The sequence below is a fragment of the Eptatretus burgeri genome, chromosome 9 (assembly GCF_056783735.1).
Source record: "Eptatretus burgeri isolate ZD-2024b chromosome 9, Ebu_testis_v1, whole genome shotgun sequence".
Taxonomy (NCBI): domain Eukaryota; kingdom Metazoa; phylum Chordata; class Myxini; order Myxiniformes; family Myxinidae; genus Eptatretus; species Eptatretus burgeri.
Window position 1 is genome coordinate 18,693,629 of NC_140969.1, and position 23,446 is coordinate 18,717,074.

At 43.4% G+C, this 23,446-nt stretch overlaps 1 protein-coding gene across 15 annotated transcripts in view; it reads right to left on the bottom strand.

Annotated features, from left to right (window-relative positions):
- LOC147019646 (tyrosine-protein phosphatase non-receptor type 12-like) overlaps positions 1–20,021 on the bottom strand; it is a 153,228-nt gene extending 133,207 nt beyond the window's left edge. For 11 of the 15 annotated variants that reach the window (XR_015061471.1, XM_085894243.1, XM_085894238.1 and 8 more), the window contains exon 1: positions 19,719–20,021. Coding sequence is in view for 13 of the 15 variants with exons in the window: in XM_085894243.1 (XP_085750369.1) it covers positions 19,719–19,838 (120 nt within the window). In the remaining 2 variants the exon portion in view is untranslated. The remainder of the gene's footprint in view (positions 1–19,718) is intronic. The other 4 variants (XM_085894251.1, XM_085894249.1, XM_085894248.1 and 1 more) reach the window with 1 other exon arrangement.
- Positions 20,022–23,446: the final 3,425 nt, after the last annotated feature.

The following is a 23,446-nucleotide window of genomic DNA, read 5'->3' on the forward strand; positions in this document are numbered from 1 at the left end:
GTGTCATAAAAGTCAGACTGTTAGCGTTGCTAGAAATTCAGTGGAATTTATTAGGGTACCCAGTCAAATGGACAGGGTAACCTATTGTTTTTCTTCTGTTTATTTCTTATTTTTCTTTTTCCGCCGGCAATTTTCGGGTTCTTTCGCTTTAAAAATCATTTTCTCAGGAACGGTAAGTCCAATCGTCACGAAATTTTCACCATAGTATGCATCTTTTTTGATAGCATACCAAGTTGATAATTATGACGTCATAGGTCACGTGGTACAGGCGCCATCTTGAAAAAAACGATAATCTTTGGACCTCTGTCTCTCTGAAACCGTGCAATGCAAATTTTTTTTGCTTCATACATTTTAATAAGCTCCCCATGGGGAACACAGGTGATTTTTCGTGATGTCATCGGTGAAGCGGTATGCCGATGAAAATTCGTCAAGTAGAACCCTGCATGGGAAAAATCTGAAATTTGAGCGTCATCTACACAATTCACCGTAGAAAAAAATTATTGTGACGCCATCGGTGACTTGGTTCGGCAGTCATCTTGTTTTGAATTTTTTTATTTTTTTTAATCTTCTTCTCCAGAACGGCTGGACAGATTGAGGCGAAACTTTACACACACTTTCCCCAAGACATCCTTTCACAAGTTTGTTAATTTCTTATTGATAGGTCACATGGTTTGGTGGCCATATTGAATTGACCTTAAAACCTTCAAACATCTTCTCCAGAACGGCTGGTCAGATCAAGGGGAAACTTCACAAGTCTATTCTGCAGGCGTAGGCGATATAAGTTTTGTTAATGAATAATTGATAGGTCACATGGTTTGGCAGCCATGTTGGATTTAAGAAAATATTAAATAATGTTTTCTCTGGAACTGCTTAATCTATCGAAGCGAAAATTTGCAACTATTATCTTCCATCATGTCTGCATACAAAGTAAAAATTATGTCGTCACAAGTCACATGGTTTGGCATCAATCTTGGATAGAAAAACGCACCTTATCCGATTAACACGAAACTTAACACACGTGTTCCACTACACGAATGGAAGCAGAATGTAAATATATGATGTCATAGGTCACATGGTTCGTCAGCCATCTTGGATTGAAAATTAATATATTTTAAAAATCTTCTTCTCCAGAATGGCTGGACAGATTGAGGCAAAAATTCACGTACACTTTCCCCAAGACATCCTTTCAGAAGTTTGTTTATTTCTAATCGATAGGTCACATGGTTTGGTGGCCATATTGAATTTACCCGAAAACCTTCAAACATCTTCTCCAGAACGGCTGGACAGATCAAGGGGAAACTTCACATACATATTGCACATGAGTAGAGAATATAATTTTGTGAATTTCTAAGTGATAGATCACATGGTTTGGCAACCATGTTGGATTCAAGAATTATATTAAATAATGTTTTTTCTGGAACCACATAAACCTATCGAAGCGAAACTTGCCAACTATTATCTACCCCCATACCTGCATATACCGTAAAAAAATATGATGTCACAAGTCACATGGTTTGGAGGCCATCTTGGATAGAAAAACGCACCTTGTCCGATCAACACGAAACTTAACAAGCATAATCTACTTCCCCATTAGATGGAGAATTTAAATTTGTTATAATAGGTCACATGGTACGGCAGCCATATTGGATTGAAAATTAATAACTATAAAAGTCTTCTCTGAAACGGTTGAACAGATCGAGGCGAAACTCTACATGTATGACCGCCTCTCCATGACGAACAAAAAGTTCTCCCCCCCCCCCTTTTGATGTATGACACATCGTTTGGTAGCCATATTGGATTGAAGGGGAGATATTAATTAATGTTTACTCTGGAACCGCTCCGTCAATATATGTGAAACCTCAAAGTTATTATCTAGCCGACATGTGAAACATAGGTTTAACATTTCAACCTGATCGGCCACACGGTTTGGCAGCCAGAATTATTTAATTATTTGAATCTGAGAACTTTTAGATTTGTTTTTTTCCAGAAGGCTCATTTGGCTGCACCTGCATGCGTTTGAGGGTACAGGAATAGCAATTCAATTGATACCGACAATGTCCCCAGTTAAAAAGGGCTCACTGCATACGTAATAACTGGATTGAACACTTTGTGCTACCCGGTTCGTAACTCGTCTGTTCCGCGATGTGTCGAAGCAGGGCTGTATTTCTATCACTATTAAATAATGTTTTTTCTGGAACCACTTATCCTATCGAAGGGAAACTTTGCAACTATCATGTAGGTCTCATGTTGTATCAAAGGCGGACGTCTAGGTACCTGGTCATCACTGCCAGCAGTTATAAAGTGGCAGTTCTAGTTATTTTTATTTTTATAAATACATCAAGTTCTCCTTTTGAAGGAACCTAGTTTGCAGTTTTCAATGTTGTAATCAAATCAGAAAATAAATTCCAATGATCATAGTACAGAAACTGGAGTTATTGTGTTGAGGACTGAAATTTGGAACAATTCAAACATGCCACATCGACTTAAATTCAAAGAAAGTTCATATCAAGTTGGAATATTGATCATTTTGCATGATGGTAGCATCAACCGACTTTGACAGGGTACTCTATAAGACTCAGCAATTAAGTAAACCGACTGAACAGGGAATTAATGGCCGTTTTTGCTCATTAAAAATAAAAATACCAAAAGTGACTTCAGTTCTGTTCGGACTGAGGAAAAATGATTTCATGAAGTGCAAACACCGACAGTGGCACTTCCATCAAACTCTTCCTGCCAGGGCTTAAGCAAGTGGTGCACCGCCACCTCATGTCATCACCCATCCAACCTGCAATGTTTTCTTCCACTATTAACTCGACCAAGCCAGGACCTCAAAGCTGCTGGTTACTTAATGTGCTTCCCCCTTCCTTTTCCTTTGTTTATTCCCCCTTGCTCATGTCCAACTGTGAACACATGTCCAACTAGAATGGCACTCGGTAAGAGCGCGTACCTCCACCAAGCTGAACGGTTTACGTTTTGTATCCCACTGATTTTTTCCGAATCTGAATCCGGACCTGAACCAAGACGGAATCGGCTCATAATTGTCACCTAATAAACTCGTCCACAACTTTTTAAAATACCATGCTATACTGTATATCATTTTAGCCCCATTTCTCAAAGATGAAGAATAACTTAAGAAATTTTAAAAATTCTTATATCAGGATCCGGATCTTCACAAAAATCGAAAATATTCGTCCTCCTCACACACCGAACTTGTCCACCAAGTTTTGTCCAAATCCATCCATAACTTTTTGAGATATTGAATTATATATCTGCTTTAGCCCTGTCACTCAATGGTGAAAAGCCCTTTGAACATTATCTTATCCGGATCTTCAACAAAATCTAATCATATCATCCATTGTCACACACACAACCTCTCCACCAAATTCCGTTCAAATCCGTCGACATCTTTTTGAGATATCCTGTTCACTGGCAGACAAAGAGACAGACAGATAGGGTGAAAACATAACCTCAGTCCACCTCTGCCGGAGGAGGGAGCTTTTCTCATATATTAAAAACAACATGAAGCTGCATGTGTATGAAGCTGCATGTGTATGAAGCCTTCAAACCCATTGGCTGTAAAGCTGGCCTGACTCCACCCACAATTGTCAGCAGGAAAATCATACATCTGTCATTTTGGTGCTATGGTAAGCTTAAGACATCTTCGGAAGTCTCGTATTCACAACTGCCATGCCTTATAACTTTTCCATTCAGTGTAAAACAACCAAAACGCCTGTTAAAAGGATCATCAAATATCGAAGGGTTGGAGCTGACATTAGTCACGGGCCTTGTGCAGGTGACAGTAGGTATAAGGCCTCAGGAGTTCAGGACTTAGACTTCAGCCTCCAGGCCAGTGCAATTGCAATCTATATAACCATGAAGTATTATATATGCACGTAAGCAGTAGTCATTTTTATTTACGTCTTGTACGTAACTCGGGTTATATTTATTTTCAGGAGCAATCAAGGTAGCGTTCTGTTGTCATTGCACCACCCAAATAAAGGGATGAGCAACTTGGATAATAAATTAACCCTTTTGTATGCAATTTCAGTTTTAGCCCAAGTTGTCATGGCTGAATAGTGTGAAAATACAGAAGGGTCACCTATAATCATCAACAAATACCAACTGCAGGATCACACAAAATGGTGCCAATTCCCAAAACTGCAATAGAGCCCACCGACGAGTCCTTCCCATTTGTTTGGCAACGACACCAGTTCCCAGTACAGGTCGCATTTGGCATGACACTAAATAAGGCTCAATATCAAACTTTGCAAAGAGTTGGAGTGTACCTGCATGCATGATCCAGTTTTCACACATGGCCAACCATATGTTGTTGTTGCTTCCCGCATTTGCCATCATCAAGCTATTTGGTTCGCAGTAGCAGCAGGTTCATTCAACAAAACCAAAAACATTGCACATCAAGGGAAGTGCACTGAATTTTTTGTTGAGATTTAAAAAAAATTAAAAAAATAAAAAATAAAAAACTCTAAAAATCCTTTTGCAAACACCACTGCAAAAAATGTCATTATCGTTTTAAAACTATACTATACCATAAATTTTAAAAAAGGAACTCATTTCTTCTTTGACATTAAAATAAACTAATTAATTGATTCACATTTAATTCGAGATCACAGGAAGATTGACTTTCTTTCCAATCTAAGCACTGAATTAAAATAAATAAATAAATTCAAAACTCTGCTTGTCCAACATGTAACAATAACAACTCTAATCATGTGTTTTTCACACATTAACACAACACAAAGCTAACACCCACATGAAACACAGTTAGGAACAAAAACAAAGACAAACAAAAAACATCCACAAAACAGTTCAAATTCAAAGAACAATCATGCCAATTGAAGATGTCAAAAGCCAGTGTCAACAACGCAGTCCCTACAGCCTACGCAAAAATTCCTGTTGGCAGGAGTCAGCAGCCATAGCGAATCAAAACGGGCACGACTCAGGTATTAAATTACATCAGTCATTGTCCTGACTTACTGTGAGACAAACCCACAGATTTATCTTGAGGCCAATGCTTTGTTTGGAGAGTATTATTAAAATCATTTTGGTTCATATCGGTATTAACCATCACAAAGCTCGCATGGAAAGAGGCAGGACGCCCTGGAAAGAAAGAGTCCAGTGTTCAACCTTGTGGAGCAACAGCAATAAAATAAATAATTATGTTTGTGAAAAGAAAATCTACTCAAGATGGTCACGATTTGTAAAGGCGTCAAGACAAACACCAATGATCGCACTTCAATCAATTATCATCTCTTTTTGCCTTCAAGCATTAATTAACGGGGAGGGGTAAAAGCGAAATAATAGAACTGAGCTAGTTTAACCGAAGTAACATGCAGACATACGTTTTGCATATTCAAAATTTATGTTTATCATGTACTCGGCATTTTTACCGGTCACTTCGCTGACGGATTTTATGGAAAGACAGCATGTTCATGTTGTACTTCACAAACATTCGGCTCAATTCACTCCATCATTTGCCCTCGGTCATCTATCATCTCCTTGTAAATCAGCTCACATCCCCTTCATCAGCCAACCTTGCTACTTATATATGGCGCTAGCAAAAATCACTTCCACTTCGCTGTGAAGCCAAGTGTTCATCGTTTTGGTTTAAACATCCACTTAAAATAAATGAAAAATATTTTTTAAATTTCGAATTATTCTCACTCAGATTTCAACATCACCGTAATGCACACGGTATTATCAACTTGTATAAAACTTTCTTTATAGGAGAATTACCTATTTTGTCATACAAGAACAACATTTGTAAAACCAGCTCCCACTAGGTAGTGCTATGTGATACATTTACATGGAGAGAATACAGAAATTTTGAAATGATGTAATCCACCCCAGAATGCTCGGCACACGTGCAGAAACCCCCTGAAATAGCGATCTTCAAGGCATGTCAACTGCTATCGAGCGTGCGCAATAAGGATTGTTACCTAAAATGGCTCACAAAGCTTCGAAAAGAAGCTGAAGATACTTGGAAAAGTACCTGAGAGAAAGTGAGGGTGTGCCTCCACACAACAAAAGAGTTGGAGGGAGACACAGTATCTGGTTTGGGTGCTTCTGAATACTGATAGGAAGGACATATCTGGGGCTTGTGAATGCATAAAGTAAGTTTAAAAATGAACTTTTGAATTAGGATTCAATATTTGCATCTATTGCTGAAAGGAGAAGCGTGTGCGTGTGCGTGTGCGTGTGTAACTGCTATGACTCGCTTGTATTAACAGGAAATTGGAGGAACTCAACACATTGTATTTGAATTACAAATTTTGTGCTAACAATGGCAAGTTAAAAGTGCCTGGCAAGCAGTATTAAGTCACTGAAAATGCACATGCACCACATCCGTAAAAAGGCTTCATTAGTAGTCATACGTCATTTTGAAAAGTTCCGTATTGGCATCTTCCCCTCCCCTCACACCTTGAACTCTCTCCCCAAAATATGCTATCGAGACAGAAACCATACTTGAGGTACCCTGAGGAAACTGGCAAAATTTGGTGATCAATTTAATCAAAACACAGCACATTGCACTTCAAACATTGTGCTCTATTCACTCGATCATTTTCCCGAGGTAATCTCGGGACCTCTGTATTCGTTTATTGTACACCGCTCTTTCCCAATTCCATATCCAGGCAATGCATGACATCATCGCCAGGCACCAAAGGAAGGGAGTACTGTACTCAGATTTTACTCCGTTTGTTTGTTTTCATATTTTCTTGCTTTCTTGGTTGTCCGGGCGATATCTCGGCCATCCTTCGAGCTCGGAAGCTTAAATTTGGGGAAAAAAAAAGTGAAGATGTGCTTTGGCCAAAATGGTATTTTTATTTTTGGATTAATAAATTACTTATTTATTTTCTCTCTCAACTGGGCAATATCTCAGGCATCTTTTGAGCTTGGAAGCTGATATTTGGACACGACAGTGATCAAGTGATTTGGCTATAAAGGGTATTTTTGTTTTATTGATGAATCAATTCATCATTTTTCGATGAATTACTTAATTTCCCGAAAAGGTTTCAGATTCGGATGAAACAGTTGTGGTTTAGGTATGCTCTTAGCCAATTGATTAACAAATTCATTTTACGATTATTATGTATTTACTTTAATACTGAATTAATCAATCAATTATTGTACACCACTCCCTCCCAATTTTGTCTCCATGTGCTGCACGGCGGCAACGCCAGGGGCTGAAGGTGCTACGGCAATGTTGCACGCTGGAGGATTTGTTATTTATTTGGCATGGGGGCGGTGTACTTTGAATGCACCTGGACTTGTTGTTATATTTCCTTCATGACCCATAGCGTGGCGCTACTTATTTTACCACTCTACTCCAAATTGTCCTGTGTGTCTCTGTCTCTGTCTCTCTCATCCTGGTTACCCTGGTCATGCTCCTAATCCCTGCTACAACTCTGGCCTGACTGGCTATCATCTCACACTACCCCCCGTACACATGCCATATTTCCTGCCATGCCTCGGTGCTCCTCATGGATGGCCGCCAGCTCAGCTTTCAGCTCTACGGTTGCCCACATCGATTTTTGCTCCCAGGTTGTCCTGCCTAGCCTTCGCCTCAGCTCTTAGCTATGCCTGCCCAATCTCCATCCTTGCCATTATCGCTACAAATTGCTGGCTCATGACAAGCTGTGCCAGCGATGCCGGCCTGCTGCATCTCGTTGCTGGTTCGTTTAGGGGCATCAGGCTATGATGTTCGTTTAGGGGCATCATCAGGCTTGGGGGGTGCAGTGGGTGGGATGGGGGTCTACTAGGCAGTAGAGGTAATTCCACCACGGCTTCTAGATGTCCTACCGCCATGCCCATCTGGGTCAAGATGGCATCTAACCAGTTTTCAATCCCCACTCCCCTCCCCAAGCCTGGTTCTGTACATCCTGACTTAACATTGCGGTGGCTTGTAAATTTAAACGCTTATTGCGTGCTCTGTAATTTCACTTTGAGATGTGATTTCTCACACTTCAGGTCCAGTCCCACACTACAGACATTAATATTTCAGTCACCAGACTGTCCCAGTTACCCAGTTCAAATCCAGTGAGTACTGTCAAAACGACCATGACAGTCACCCATCTCAGGAATCGCTTGCCGGATCCCCACATCAAAGCCGCATTACCATGCAGATTTAGGTCTTTGAAGCGAGCGAGTGCCATGCTGATAGGCAATCAGGTGAGATTTCTTCAGGGCCGAGCAAACCTTGATAACGCGAGTCAAACTTCTGGCCCAATTTACCTTCAAACAGGATTCACATAGCGACTTTATGAAACCATCAAGACGAACAGAATCCACCCAAAGACCATGTCAGGTTTGGAAATTGCATTAATTTAACCAAGGAAAAAGGGTCAGGAATATTCAAAAAAAAGCAATAACATAATGGATCCAATCTTAAACTCCAACCCCAAGTCAACCATTCACCAGCATACGCACCCATGAAATAAACCAAGCGACAGATGGCAGATCCTTAATTATCCTCTTCCTTAAGGCCTCAGACACACAACAGAAGACAAGGGAAAGTCAAGAGACAAGATTTATTTAATCAAACCTTGTAAGTTGTTTGTAAAGAACATGCCTAATGCAGCTGCCAATTGTCCCTGCAGTCATCAAGGGGGAGGGACAAGTCTTGATGATGTGGGCATGACATCTCTCCATTTTAGTTTGCTCCAGAGCACAGCTTCCACCTCGGTGATTTTAGGGTCTGGCTCCGATCGTTGGTGGACCCCACCTTTATAGCTGAGCCTGCAGACATCATTGTTGATGATTTACGCCCCTCCCCTCTACTATTGGTTCATGCCCCGACTGATGTGTGGGGCTAATGCTTTTTCCCCCTTGAGTTGTGGTTTCATGCTGCTGGTTGGCACCAAGGGTGACTGAGGCGACGACAATGTCATAAGAGCAATAACTTTAGCCACCCAGAATTGTGAAAATGGCCGCGTGTGATGCGAAAAGACATTTAGACAGAAATGGAGGAAAGGGACATCAAATAAAGGCTTGCAAAGATGAGTAATTTTCAAGACAAAATGGGGTGGGTCTGTAGTTAAACTATATGAATTAGCGACATATCTAAAATGACATTTAATTATTTTACGATTATTCTAAATAATCAATATGAAAATAACCTTGCTATATTTAGCATTTATTACCGCCCCCCCCAACCTTTACGTGTGTGTGTGTGTGTGTGTGTGTGTGTGTGTGTGTGTGTGTGTGTGTGTGTGCGTGTGTGTGTGTGTGTGTGTGTGTGTGTGTGTGTGTGTGTGTGTGTGTGTGTGTGTGTGTGTGTGTGTGTGTGTGTGTGTGTGTGTGTGTTGTTATCTCGATATGCGGGTTTCAGAAGGCGGAATGGAGTCCTCCCAGGTCTCGAAGCATCCGCCGTCGTGTGTGTGTATGCACGTGTCATTAATTGGTGTCTACATATGTGGTTTCAGAATATGGAATGGAGTCCTCCCACGGTGGGCTCAAAATATCCACCTTCATTTCGAAAAGGGTACACGATTCATGGATCAAGCTGTGAAGTTTTCTGTTTTCAAAGTTTTGTGCTGATGGCTCTCTTCAGGATCGTTACTGAGCCCAGGACAGCTTCCAACTGTAGTTTGTTTGTAGTGATATTTCCAGGGATGGTTTTTAATATCTCTGTGAGGTTCTTCATCATCATTCCCATGAGGTTCTTCATCATCACTGGTTCAACTTCGGCATTCTTCAGCTTCCAGGATATTTTCACTTCATGCTTGAGATCTTGGAATTTGGTCATTTTCTTGATTTCTGCATCGTTAGTCCAAAATCACCAGAATCAACACCTCAATTAGAAATGCCTTCTCCTTTTTTGTACCCAAGTACGATATCTGGTCGCAATGCTTTGTTTTCGATGTTCACGCGTGATGGGATCATAAGGTCGTACGTGAGAGGTACTTCAATGTTTTCAGCGATTGCTTTTGGTTCATTTTCCCACAAATTTTCTGGAACTGGGATATCAAAGTTTTTGCAGATGTGCCAGTGGATTACTTTACAAACTCTGTTGTGGCGTTGTGTGTACAGCTGTTCTGACATGTTTATGGGGATTTTTTTTCGTGTTCCGTCATTAAGCATCACATATCATTCTCTTTGCTTACCCCACCACCCCTCACCTGTCTTTTTATTTCCCTCCTCCCTCACACCTTTGTCTCTCACTCTGTTCCCTCCTTGCTCCCCCCTCATAAAATGCAGCACTCTCCTCCCACGTCTCTGTCTCTCTCTCACACCCACTTTATTGAGTCATCGGCGAAGTGACGGGTTGTATTTGCTTGTTTCAAATAAAGACACAGTTGGGAGTACAATCAAATGAATTCATTTTCAGTTCTCCAATGTTTAATTGAACAAATACTCAATGTTTCAATCAACAAGACAAAACAAACATGCATCCGCTGACCTTTCTCAAGAGTTAAAAGAGAAAGGTCAGCAGACCCATTTGAAGCCATTTCAAAGACTGCCTCCAGGAAAATCATAATATTTTTTCAATCAGACAATAAATTGAACCAAGGTGGTGCATAGACAACAAACCGCTGCCTCAATCACTCCTGAAAAAAAAATTTTTCCTGTTAAGAAATGTACAATCTCCTATTTTTTTAAAAGCTCTTTCACCTATTGCAAGAATAAAAGGCTTAATAGTTTTTCTTTTATACAGTATAGTGGAATTGTATCACGGGCTTCTACTATTTTATTTATAAAGAACATGAATGATGTTAGATTTAGGACAGCATGTACATTAGATGCAAATGTTCAAAATGCCAATCACCAGCTTCATCGCACTATTGAGAAACACGTACTGCAATCCGACACATGTATGCAGATGTTGCTGGTGAAATAGCAGTGCAAGCTAATTCAATCTCATCCATCAACTACGTCAATGTTGTTGCCTTTATTTTTTACATACAATGTCAAAGCCCGTAGAAGAGCTAAAGCCGCTGTCACACCTTGACGATTGAGCCAGCGTATGCCGACATATGAAAAATTTGTCTAAAACGCTGGCACACGTCGAATACGTTATGGGTAAGTTTTGTATATGTTAAGAGCACGCTGAAGCACGCTGGCATACGTCGTAGTACGCCGAGCTCATCGACAAATTTTAACATGCTCAAATTTTTTAGAAGTATGCCAGCGTATGACTCACACGTTCGTAAATACATTATTTATTTCGTTATTTCGTAAATACATTATTTATTTCGTAAATACACAATATTTCGTAACTACGTAAATAAAGTATGACGGGTCTCGCTATTGGCTTAATTAAGGCGCGTGACGAAATATCAGAAGTTGTTGTTGTTGTTGTTGTTGTTTTTTTGTTTGTTTGTTTGTTTGTTTTTTTAGCAGACAAAACCTTTAGGACGCTGCTCTTGGACACATTTGTCCTTGTTATATACCAATTCCCCTAAACGCTGCCAATACACCATTACATGGTAGGTGTAAGTTAGTAACACGTTCAGTAAGTTCTGTGGTCGTCCGGAAGACGTCAAATACATCTACATACGTCAATATGCGTTGGAGATACGTTACACATAGGTTCAAAGCACGTTACTCATAGGTTCAAAGCACGTTACTCATCGGTTAGAAATAAGTTTCGGGTACGCGAAACATTACCTCGACGTGTTTCGACTTATGAGTAACTTACAAGTAACGTGTGTTGACGTGTGTCAACGATCGCATAACATGCCTACAACTTATGGCCAGGGTATGCGGAACTTGTGCGTCATACGTCTAAAAAATTTTAGCATGCTTAAAATTTGTCGACGTGCTCGGCGTACTACGACGTATGCCAGCATGCTTCAGCGTGCTCTTAACGTATACAAAACTTACCCATAACGTATTCGACGTGTGCCAGCGTATTCGGCAAATTTTTCATACGTCGGCATACGCTGGCTAAAACGTCAAGGTGTGACAGGGCCTTGACACTTCGATGTCTAGTGCGGTTATGATTTGAATCGTCGAGCGGCAGCCTTTTAATAGGCTATGCCACGTGATCGTCGGCGATACGCTGCCGCGCTATGCATACGTTAGGCTATCGTTGGGCATAGGTTGTGAACGCCAACAACATGCTAAGCATTCGTTGGTATAAGTTATCTATATGTTATCGAAACGTTCTGTGTACGTTACTAATACGTTATGCATACGTCCAACTCGTTATGAATATGCCAAAAACTGAAAAAAAACATCAATAGTTCAGCGTACGCCAGTGTTTTACATACATTTTGATACGTTGCCATACGCTGGTTAAAACATCAAGGTGTGACAGCGGCTGAACACACAAAACGTATAACAAGGGGAGCAGGAAACAAGAGAGACAGGAGAGGGAAACACAAAACAATGGGGAATAGACAGACGACGAGATCTGTGCAAGGGAGAGGGATGGGGCGAGGTACCTGGGGTAAACAAGATGGACACCACAGGGACTTTCAGAAAGGAGGTGGGTTTTGGATGAATTAACGGGGGTAGAAAAGATCATGGCTTTGGATGGGGGAAGATGAGAGATGGTGGTGAATAGCTATTTTGAAGATTTGGAGGGAAGAGTGCGATTGAAGAGTGTGTGGGAGTTTGTTCCAAAGAAAATAATAGGAATGAAATAATGCAGGTGAGCAGTGATTCTTGATTTTGGTAGTTTAACCAGAAGGGGCTTGGAGCACCCTGCAGAAATATGGGCGGGACAGATAGCAGACAGAGCGCGGGGGGGGGGGGGGGCGAGGCCGGAGAGGAGATGGTAGAAGACAAAAACACCACCGATCTTCCTGCAGTGATCGAGTGAGAGGCCCGAAGACTCAGCCTCATCACGGGAGATACCAATGACCCTAAATGCCTTGGTTTCCACAGCGTGAAACTGAGAAGGGTGAGAGGTGGGAGCACCAGCCCAGAAGGGAGAGCAGTACTCCATCAGACTGCGGATGAAAGATTTGTATATGGTCAGGAGTTCAGGTGTGCCAAGGAAGGACTTTGCACGATGGACTGATTCCCAATTGGCGACTGGCTTTGGAAGACATCTTGGAGATGTGGCATTCCCAGGAAAGTTGATGGCAGATAGTAAGGCCCCAAAGTATGAATGAGAGGACTTTTTCAAGATGTTTGTTGAGAAAGTATATGGGGGGGGGGGTCCAGATGGTCCTTTCGGAGAGACATAGTGAGAGTGAGAGATTTGTCAGGATTGAAAGACATGTTCCACGTGTTGGACCAGTTTGTGTTTTTATCCAGATCTGCAGAGTGAAGAGGCTGCTGCTTGCTGACCTGAGGGATGACAGATGGTATGGCAGAGAGTGGAGTCATCAGCAAAGAGATAAAGAGGATTTTCCAGAGTCAAAGAGATCATTGATGAAAACCAGAAAAAGAACAGGGCCCAGAACACTGCCTTGAGGAACTCCAACCTGGACAGGAAGAGGGGATGAGAGAACTCCATAACAGGCCACACATCCTTCAGAGTAACCCACAAGTAAAGGTATTTGCGTGTTAGATGATGAGAATGGAGAGGATACTCCACACTTCCTCGTCATCATAACCATTTTTAAATAAGTGAGCATCAAGATAACCTCTTACAGTGTGGTGGTAATGCGGCGGTGCTCCATCTTGTTGGAAATAAAACTCTTCCTCAATGCAAGGCACATTCCATCAATGCAAGGCATATTTGTACGTTGGAAAGACCAATGGCAGTCCCTTCAAAGAAAAAATTCCTACCAGTCCTTTGAAAGACATCCTGAACAACACTGTTACACCACCCCCACCCCAACTGCCCCCCCCCCACCACCCCCGGAATATTTAGTGCATTTTCTTCAGTCACTACGTGACTTTCGAAATGACATAATCCACCCCAAAATGCTTGGGGTGCATGCGCAGAAACCCCAGGAAACTGCAGAGGTTGGGGCGAAATCAAATATATTGTGTCAGAGTCAAGAATCGTTACCTGAAATGGCTCACAAAACTTCTGAAAGAAGCTGAACATACTTGGAAAAGAATTTGAGAGAAAGGAGAACAACGGCCACTTGAGAGAAAGGCCACTGCACAATGAAAGACTTGGAGAACTTTCTCAGCTCACCGACTGGACAGCTACTCGTGCTGTAAACTCAAGACCATGTTGGTCAGTGCAAAGCCCAAGTGGACGAGCGTTTGCAACACAAACCCTCGACATATTGTTACGAATCTGGCAGCCATGAGCACTCAACATTCAGGTCCCCGTAGCTCAGTTATTTCATTAAGTAAATGTGGAGAGATAGCTCCCTTTCCCCAATGTCTAATGGGAATTAAGTGTACGTGTGCTGTGCAGTTATTTTATAGATAGGATTTTTACCCCCCAACAACACTCTGCTCGCGGCATTATCCGCACTCTTCACGCGCTCGTCGGCATGTGCATGGGCGGAATTCCATGCCTCAGGAGGTGTGGATTTCACACCAAATATGGTCACGAAGCATTTCGCTCTGGCTTGACCCCAAATATGGGCACGGAGCGCTTCGTTCTGGCTTCACGCCAAATAAGGGTATGCGTCAGTTTCTGCCAAATGGGCGACGCGCGGACCAAAGCCGGGGCAGTCCTTCTCAAGAAGGCGGAGCCGCGACACACCGTCCACCCAATGGGGGCAGGAGATGGGGGAGTGGGCCGCGCCCCCAAAACGACGGAAGAAGCATTGATGATTGCGTCCCGTCGGCTCGAGCGCGCTTCTGTCTGGGTCTGTGGCTGAATGCATCCCGCGCATCCGAGGCGTCTCGTCTGGCGCATCATAAGCGGTCGACCATCTCATGACGGGAGATCACCTCGTCTCGCCTCCTCTGGGTTCGGCTGTCATGGTCCGTTCTTTGGCGACTGGTGCTCCGGGAAGGTGCGGTTGTCCAGCCGCACGAACGCGGCCAGGTAGCCAGCACGTTCTCCATCCCGAGCTGAAGGGGAAATAAAGACCTCGAGGTCCATCTCTTTCTGGGGTATTTGCGTGTGCGTGTGTGTGTCCGTGGGCCCTGTCTCTAAGTGGTATTGTTTAAGGAATTGCTTGTACATTTGATTCCCTTCTTTATTCGGATAACTCTGCCCTTACATGCTCCCCTCGTCCCCCGATTATTGTAAATAAATTTTCCTATTGTTGAATGTCCCAGCTCGTTCCCTGTCATTTCTTTTATTGGCTTAGCACGGTGCGTGTTGAGAAATAGTGAAGCAGTAAATTGTCAATTTGGACCGACGGGCCTCGGCCTCGGTAATCATCCGCTCGGGTTACACATGGTTCGGGCATGGTAACGGCTCGTTCCGCTCGAGGTCTGTCGAGGGTGTGAATTCCCGGTAGCTTTGCCGCGTGGGTACTTAGGTATATTGAAGTTTGGCAATTAACCCGACCCCACGCGTTCGAATTATTGGCGATTCATGGTCCTGTAAGGGACCCGTACCTTCGGACTTATCCGAGGGTCATGACCTAAATTCGGTGTGTTCGGTGGAGCCGACTCTACTGCTCCCTCGGCGGTCGTGCTCGCCTTCGATACCCGGCACCACCACAATATCACGACCAGTGAATAGACTGCGTATCTATGCTTCTGAACACCGATGGAAAGCACATATCGATCTGGGGCTTGTGCATGTACAGGGTAAGTTTAAAATGATATTTACTATTAATCATGTTGGAAAGTGGAAGCTACAGGAGCTGTTATAAATACATAGTTTGATTGGTTCTGGGACCCACAGGAGAAATTATACTCGATTTTTGCATCTATACCTTAAAGTTGAAGTGTGTGTGTGTGTGTGTGTGTGTGTGTGTGTGTGTGTGTGTGTGTGTGTGTGTGTGTGTGTGTGTGTGTGTGTGTGTGTGTGTGTGTGTGTGTCACACAACTCCAACAGTTCTGGACCAATTACATCCAGACTTGCTCCATAGGATCAGGATGATCCCAATTAGTGCATCGCCACGTTTTTTTATTTGCGTTGGTCTTGGGGGAGGGCGGGGATGGATGCGAATTCTCCAGGAGGTAAATGTGTATCATGAAGTACCGCCCTCGGCAAGAGAGGGTATTACAAGTCCCCATCCTTTAAAGTGCAAGTACTGTATTCGTGTCCCCACATTTTCCATTGCAGTGAAGTGTTTTGAATTACGTAGCGAGAGGTATTTTGAATTACACCTTTGAATAAGGATAATGACATAATCCCCCTGGCCGCTACTGTTTTGAGTGCGTGCTTCCAGTATATATAGTACATGGTGGAAGAGTTGCTGCTCAGGATTCATATTGGTTAAAGGTTGCACACCGAGCTCCATGTGCAACTTTTTATACACACACACACACACACACACACACACACACACACACACACACACACACACACACACACACACACACACACACACACACACACACACACACACACACACACACACACACACACACACACACACACACACACACACACACACACACACACACACACACACACGTATTTTTTTGAAAACCAGAGTTTATAGATATTTTGCAGTTTTTCAATATTAACAAACACAGAACACATCGTTCAAGAGACAATACAGAATGGTGCCTGACGACCAAATGTGAGAAACAATTGTTTGAACGGAAGGTTCTCAAACACAGGAAATCGAGCAATTGTGACAGGCAATGGGGGCTTGTGAAAACGCTGAGCAGGCAATCATTGACAGCGATTGTTACAATTGGCGGGTGGTTTTGAAAACAAACGAGTACAGCTGGAATTTGATTCACTGAGGTCTGCCATTATCCAAATACGATTACAGCACGATCACAACTCCAGACAGATTTACATGAATTTTAATTGTTAAAAACACCAATAAGTCACTGTTTGTCGACCTTACCCAATAAAAGTCATGAACATTCAAACATAATGCACGTTTACAGCACAGGGGCGGACGAAAGGGGTTCAAAGGTTTGGAAGTTCGGCCGAACACACCAACCACGCCATTTTCACAGTCCGCTTCGTCTCACCAGCATTTCTTTTTTTCATGAATAAACTTTGCCACCAAAAATTTTTTTTTTGTCAGATGCATAACATACACGAATTAAACGGACAAGGAATAAATTATACGTTTAGTTTACTAACCCGTTTGAGAACGCAAGGAGCAGTAAGTATTATGTACTGTATATGGATAAACAATGTTGTGGGAAAACGCATACTTGGAATGCTTTAGGGTGGACAAGTGACGGCGTTGCTTCCCCGACACGCAGCCACACATCACACTGTGAATCCAAGCCAGCCACCCCTGCTGCCCCCCTTACAGAATGCATGACCCACACCTGTTGCAGTGCAGTATAAAGAGAGCCTCGAGTGTTACAAGAGTACTTTGTTTTCGATTCCAACAAAGACAACTTTTACAGACAATCATTTACAAGTAAAGCAACGTCAAACACAAACAAAAATGCTGTCATTATTTTTACATTGCCGACGACAAATTATTTACATTTTACTCACTGTGGTACACTCATGGGCTGGCAGGATGGCCGAGAAGTACGCACACTCGCCTCTAAGCTATCTAACCTGGGTTTGAATCCAGACCCAACGATAAACTCTCATCATGGTGTTTCACAAACAGGGCGATTCATCAGTGTGTGTCGTCCCTCGGATGGATGTTAAACTGGCACTCTATCTGTCGGGATTAGTTGGTGGTTAAAGATCTCACGGTGTCCATTGCGAAAAGTAGCTGAGCTATCGCCGGCACCATGAACGAATTACAAATTCATACACACTTAGTCGAGTATCCTACCAGCCCTGGATTGTAATCGCCGGACATGATGGCGGCGACTTCGTGGTACGTATTGAAAAACAAACCGACAGGTTTTTAATGATAGATTCATCCTTTGAATTTAGGGGTCACAGAACTGTAAAATTAACTGAGGTTTAATATTTATTTTTTCCCCATTATACTTTTTCCGTGTCAACACTGCCTTCAAATATGCATTGCATTAAGTGGATCTGATAATCCGCAATGTTGACGGACCACCACAAGCCAGTTCCTTCGATGAAAAAAAACCTTCCAAGCCAGGCATCGTGTTCAAAAAATGGGGTTTCTTTTTCACCTTCATACGTACGTGGTGGTTGCTGTTGGGCACAAACGCACAACGCGAGCTACTCTTCATGAAGACACCGGCTAGAGTCGGTTGGTCTCGCTCGGAAAACGATTGCAACACATCTTCGAAAGCAAATTTTGACAGCGGTGTGCTAACCGCCGTGGGAAAGGTCGTGAGGCGATGTTTTGCCCGTCTTGCTTTGAACAAAGAACTCGCACCCAAAACGTGCCTCCACAGCAGTCAGCATACAGAGTGGTCAGCATACCGAGCGGTCAACGCCTGGTTGAGAAAATGAGTTTCTGGAAGGGTTTCCATGGCAACCGCGTTCATTTGCATTACAGAATGCAAATGAACGAGAAAACTAACACACACCTCCTGACGTGGTCCATCTCCAAGGTGAACGGCCAACATTTTTAGATCCTCGTGGAGGATCTCTAAGTCTTACTCACGTTGTTGTTCTTCATCTTCTTATTGTGGACTTTTTTGTTTCACAGCCTACAGTTTTTATCGAAACTTCCTGAAACTTGGCGTGTATATGTAAAAATACCCTGCGCAGACAGTAACCATCTCCGAATTTGAAAATTCCTCCTAGAAAAAAAGTTATGACGTCAAAATATCTCCGCTAATGGAAATCGCCTAAAAAATTATCTCCGAAACTAGGCAAGCTTTTTGAATTCCGTTTGCGGGAATCGAACAGGGCATTAGCAGAGATGAATTACCACACATATGATACATCACTATGACGTCATATCAATTTCTATGACGTCATTCCTATTATTTGCTTCACAACCCAGAGTTTTCATCGGATCTTCGTGAAACTTGCCATGTATATGCAGAAAGCCCACGCACAGACAGTAACCATCTCCGATTTTGGAAATTCTTCTGAGAGAAAAAAAAAGTTGACGTCATAATATCACCGCTAATGGAAATCGCCTATACCATTATCTCTGAAACAAGGCAAGCTGTTTGAATTTTGTTTGCGGGAATCAAGCCGGGCATTAGCACAGATAATTTATTGCAAACCTGATACATCACAATGACGTCATATTCGTTTTTATGACGTCATCATTAAGAGGACGAGGATCTTAGCTCATTTGAGCTTGTTTTTGCAATCTTCAGCCCAAGCCAGCACCTGCTTGACAAATCATCGGTTTTAAACGAGGGAAGATACAGTTATATATATACATACATACTGCAGTAATCCCAAGTTTTATGAAACTTTTTCAAACTGTTCCCCCGTTGCTGAAAGCACGTGCGTGGAGTATCTTATAAAGTTCATCAAAACAACTTGAGCCGAAGTCGTCGAGTCAACGGTGGGGTGATCGCAAGTGAACAACGTCTTCTCCTCTCGGGTCCAAGTTAACACCAAGTCGTGATGAGGAAGAAGAACGCCGGCATTCGGGTTAATCAACTTGTGGAAGTATCTATCCCGTGACTCTTCGACAGGATCTCAGGGTCCATAACCGGAGCGTGACATATCATTAAACGAGACGGGCGACATGAAAACAGAGGTTGGAAAAATAAATATTCGCCGATTTGTCCCCTTTGAATTTGATTTGTCCCCCTCCCACCCCCCACCAGTGAGACGTTGCGAACAGACCACAACCTGGAAACCCATTCGAGTCGATTCGGCGTTAATTGGTTACCCACAATGCACTACTTCCCTCAGTTAAACTTTCACAACAACATCGTCATGAACTCACAACAAACTCTTCGGAGAAACCGTCCTGCCCGCAGCTCCGCATATCTCGCATGGCAGACACCCGAGCCACGGCCCTGCGAAGGATGTCCGCCTGCTCCATACGCTGCTCCGCATCCCCCATGGGCCGGGCACACGCGCCTGCCCTGGAGCTCTACCGAGGCATCGGCGGCGGGTAGCTTCACGTGTCGACACGCTCGGATCGCGCCTGAAAAAGCGAGACGGTGAAGACGAGCGACGGCGTAGAAAAGGACAACGCTGCTCCGCCACCGCCACCGCCCGCCGGAGCTGGGCGGAAGTGACGCGGTGCGCGCGGCTCGAGCTCGAGCCAGCTGGGCAGCTCGTGGGAAATGGTTTTGATTTGAGGCGGTGTATGTTCGGTATCCGCTTTGCCACAGGATTCATTCTTTTTCACCTCCGACGAACCTGGTATAATAGTTCCGAACGACGTGCTTTTGGAACAACATGTCCGGGAATAAAACTCCGTTATTTATGTTCGTTCGTCTTCATCATGGGTACAAGAAGCGGAGGATGGTTGATTTGACTCTTCCGTTCTTTTCAGTAGTTTGTTACAAAAATCGGTTTATTTGATCGTCCGTCTGTTTTTTGGTCTCTTGCAGGGTGTTTGATGAACAGCCGTTTAATTAATCGGTTTGTACATACATTGTTTTGAAAAACAATTCGATATCGACGCACATTTGGCTGCATTGGAGGACCGAAATAAATAAAAAGAAAATAAACCAAGTATCTTGACAAAAGATGACCACGTGTGACTTCTTTAAGGTCACACTGAGGTGAACAGAGCTGCTATCCACCAGGAGCGACTCCTTGAGGAATATCTGCCGACGAGAGATTCCGATGAGAATCGTTCTACAGAGTAACCATGAAAAATATATTTTTGCCTCATAACGTCACCAAATGACGTCATAATGTCTCAAGCTTGACATATCAAGAAAGCACTCATCGAGGTGTTCAATTTGAGGTACTACACGATATGGTTCCTAAAACTTGAAAATTTGACCTTGGGGTCAAATGTTTGACCTTAGGCACTAACCATGAAGGTCAAGGCCAATCGCCACCAAAAATTAATCAGCTGAGCACCAGACCATGAACTATATTCCCATGAAGTTTGAAGACAATCCGATCAAAATTACTCAAAAAAATAAATTAAAAAATAAGGGTTTCGTCGACTCCCCTGATTTGCGACAAAGTGACCTTGACCTTTGACCTTGACCTTCAAAATGTTGTGCGTTGAAAGGGACCTCTATAGGCCTCTGATATGCGAAGTTACAAAAATTTCCGACGATAACTGTGCTCTGCAGAATTTTTTATACGTGATTACAGGCAAACAAACAAACAAACAAACAAAAAAACATACAAGCTGACTAACATATCTTGCAAAAACTTTGTTTTGGCAAGATAAAAAGAGAGACCTCATGACCAGAGACCACGTGGACTAATGTAAAAACAGTCTCATGGAAAGTCGCTTGGCTTTCTGATAAACCCTTTCGCACTTTGCTTGCTTTCTCGATCGGACCCAAGAATCCACTTCCGGCATCATCAGTTCAAGCGAGAACGGGCTCCCCGATCCGGTCGATTGGTCTCCAATTAAATATTCATTTATTCAGATTTATGATGAACAAAATTTTAAATGGTGAGTGAACCCTCACGTGCCGTTGCCGCTCACACAGTGGATTTTATAATCAACATAATATTTTGGACATCTCCCCAGATAACACAATAATGATGTCACAATATCATAAAAACATGACAAAAATTCTGGCAATATTAATACGACCCTCGTCAAAAGATGAATGTGCTGGTGTCGGCCACAAACGCCGCCTAATGGAAGCCAGAAGGACACGTTCTGTTGTTTTTTTTTTGACCACGTACGTCTATAAAGTACGTACAATGAGAATGTTGGGATGTCTACAAAGTATTGTCGTGTCCAGGTCGATTAAGACCGACGCTGGACGGATGCTGAACTGGCTTTAACTCCCTCAAACTGCGTTCGATTAACGGTGGGTTTGTGCACGCGAGAACCGAGGAGCTTTTGTTTAAACCAATGGGTTTATTTCCTGTAAAACAAAACAACCGGGGGAAGATTGACCCAACGAAAGGACTATGACGGTGGGTTGGGAGGGAAGGAAGGGAATGAAATAAATAAATAAATAATTACGTACAGTGAGGTAAAATCTATGGCGCCACACACTAGATTTAGTCACAGACGGGGAAAGGGAACAAAACCGGGTGGCTTATCTCTGGTTGTAGTAACGAGCAGGTGATGAGGAGACGGACAGGTGATGAGGAGACGGACAGGTGATGAGGGCACACGGCAGGATCCCGACACAACAAACAAGCAGAGGCAGGTCGGCAGCAAGGTGCCGACAGAGCAACCGTTTCTCCTCAAGGTTCTTCTCTCTCTGTTCTCCTCAGCCCCCTTCTCCTCAGACTCTCTGCTCTCTTCAGTCTCGTTCTCCTCCACGAGCCTCCTCACAGTCAACTCTCCTCAAAAGCTTCCCTCCACAAAGTTTTCCTCAGTCTCACGATCCTTTTTATACACTCGTTCTCCCACGACTCTCCTCCTCCTCCTTGTCCTGGTCTCTTTGGAGTCGGAACCTGCTCTATCTTTTTATCCTACCTTCCCGGGGCAAAGACAACTCTGGCCCTTGGAGGCGATCGAAGATCCTCCCCTGGAGATGTCCATAGCTCCTCTCTCTCTCTCTCTCTCTCTCTCTCTCTCTCTCTCTCTCTCTCTCTCTCTCTCTCTCTCTCTCTCTCTCTCTCTCTCTCTCTCTCTCTCTCTCTCTCTCTCTCTCTCTCTCTCTCTCTCTCTCTCTCTGTCTCTCTCTCTCTCTCTCTGTCTCTCTGTCTCTCTCTCTCTCTCTCTCTCTCTCTCTCTCTCTCTCTCTCTCTCTCTCTCTCTCTCTCTCTCTCTCTCTCTCTCTCTCTCTCTCTCTCTCTCTCTCTCTCTGTCTCTCTCTGTCTCTCTCTCTCTCTCTCTCTCTCTCTGTCTCTCTCTGTCTCTCTCTCTGTCTCTCTGTCTCTCTCTCTCTCTCTCTCTCTCTCTCTCTCTCTCTCTCTCTCTCTCTCTCTCTCTCTCTCTCTCTCTCTCTCTCTCTCTCTCTCTCTCTCTCTCTCTCTCTCTCTCTCCAAAGCCTGGAATCTCTCCAATGGCTTGATTTCCGATCATCAATTTGGATTCAGACCAGCTCACTGTACCGTAGATATGCTGCTTCTGCTCTCCCAACAATGGATGGAGATCGTCATTGCCAGACATGAAATCAAAGCCATCTCCTTCGACATATGGCATGCCTCCTGTAGTGTCCGAGATGCAGAGGGACACGAGAGTGAAGTAGCAACTCCGCTTTATTGCCCGATCAGATGCACACTACAACAACCCCTAGCGGGCGAGTCATGATATATGAAACCCAACCACGTGATTCCCAGCATAAGCACCTGGCCCCCATACAGCACACTTCCTCCCCTTCTAAAATGACAATTATAATTATAAAATGACAAAATGACACTTATCAACATTCAAAATCCTCCAAGTACTGCAGTCGTCTCCTGATCCGCCCTGGGAGTACAGCGCCGCAAGACAGCCCAGGCTCAGACGCCTCCTGGCTAGGTCGAGGTGACATCCTCGCCAGACTCACCCCATCCGCAACATCAAGTGCCCCCAGCTGACAAGCTTGCTCATCTCCCTCGAGCAGGACTGAATCGGGTAAA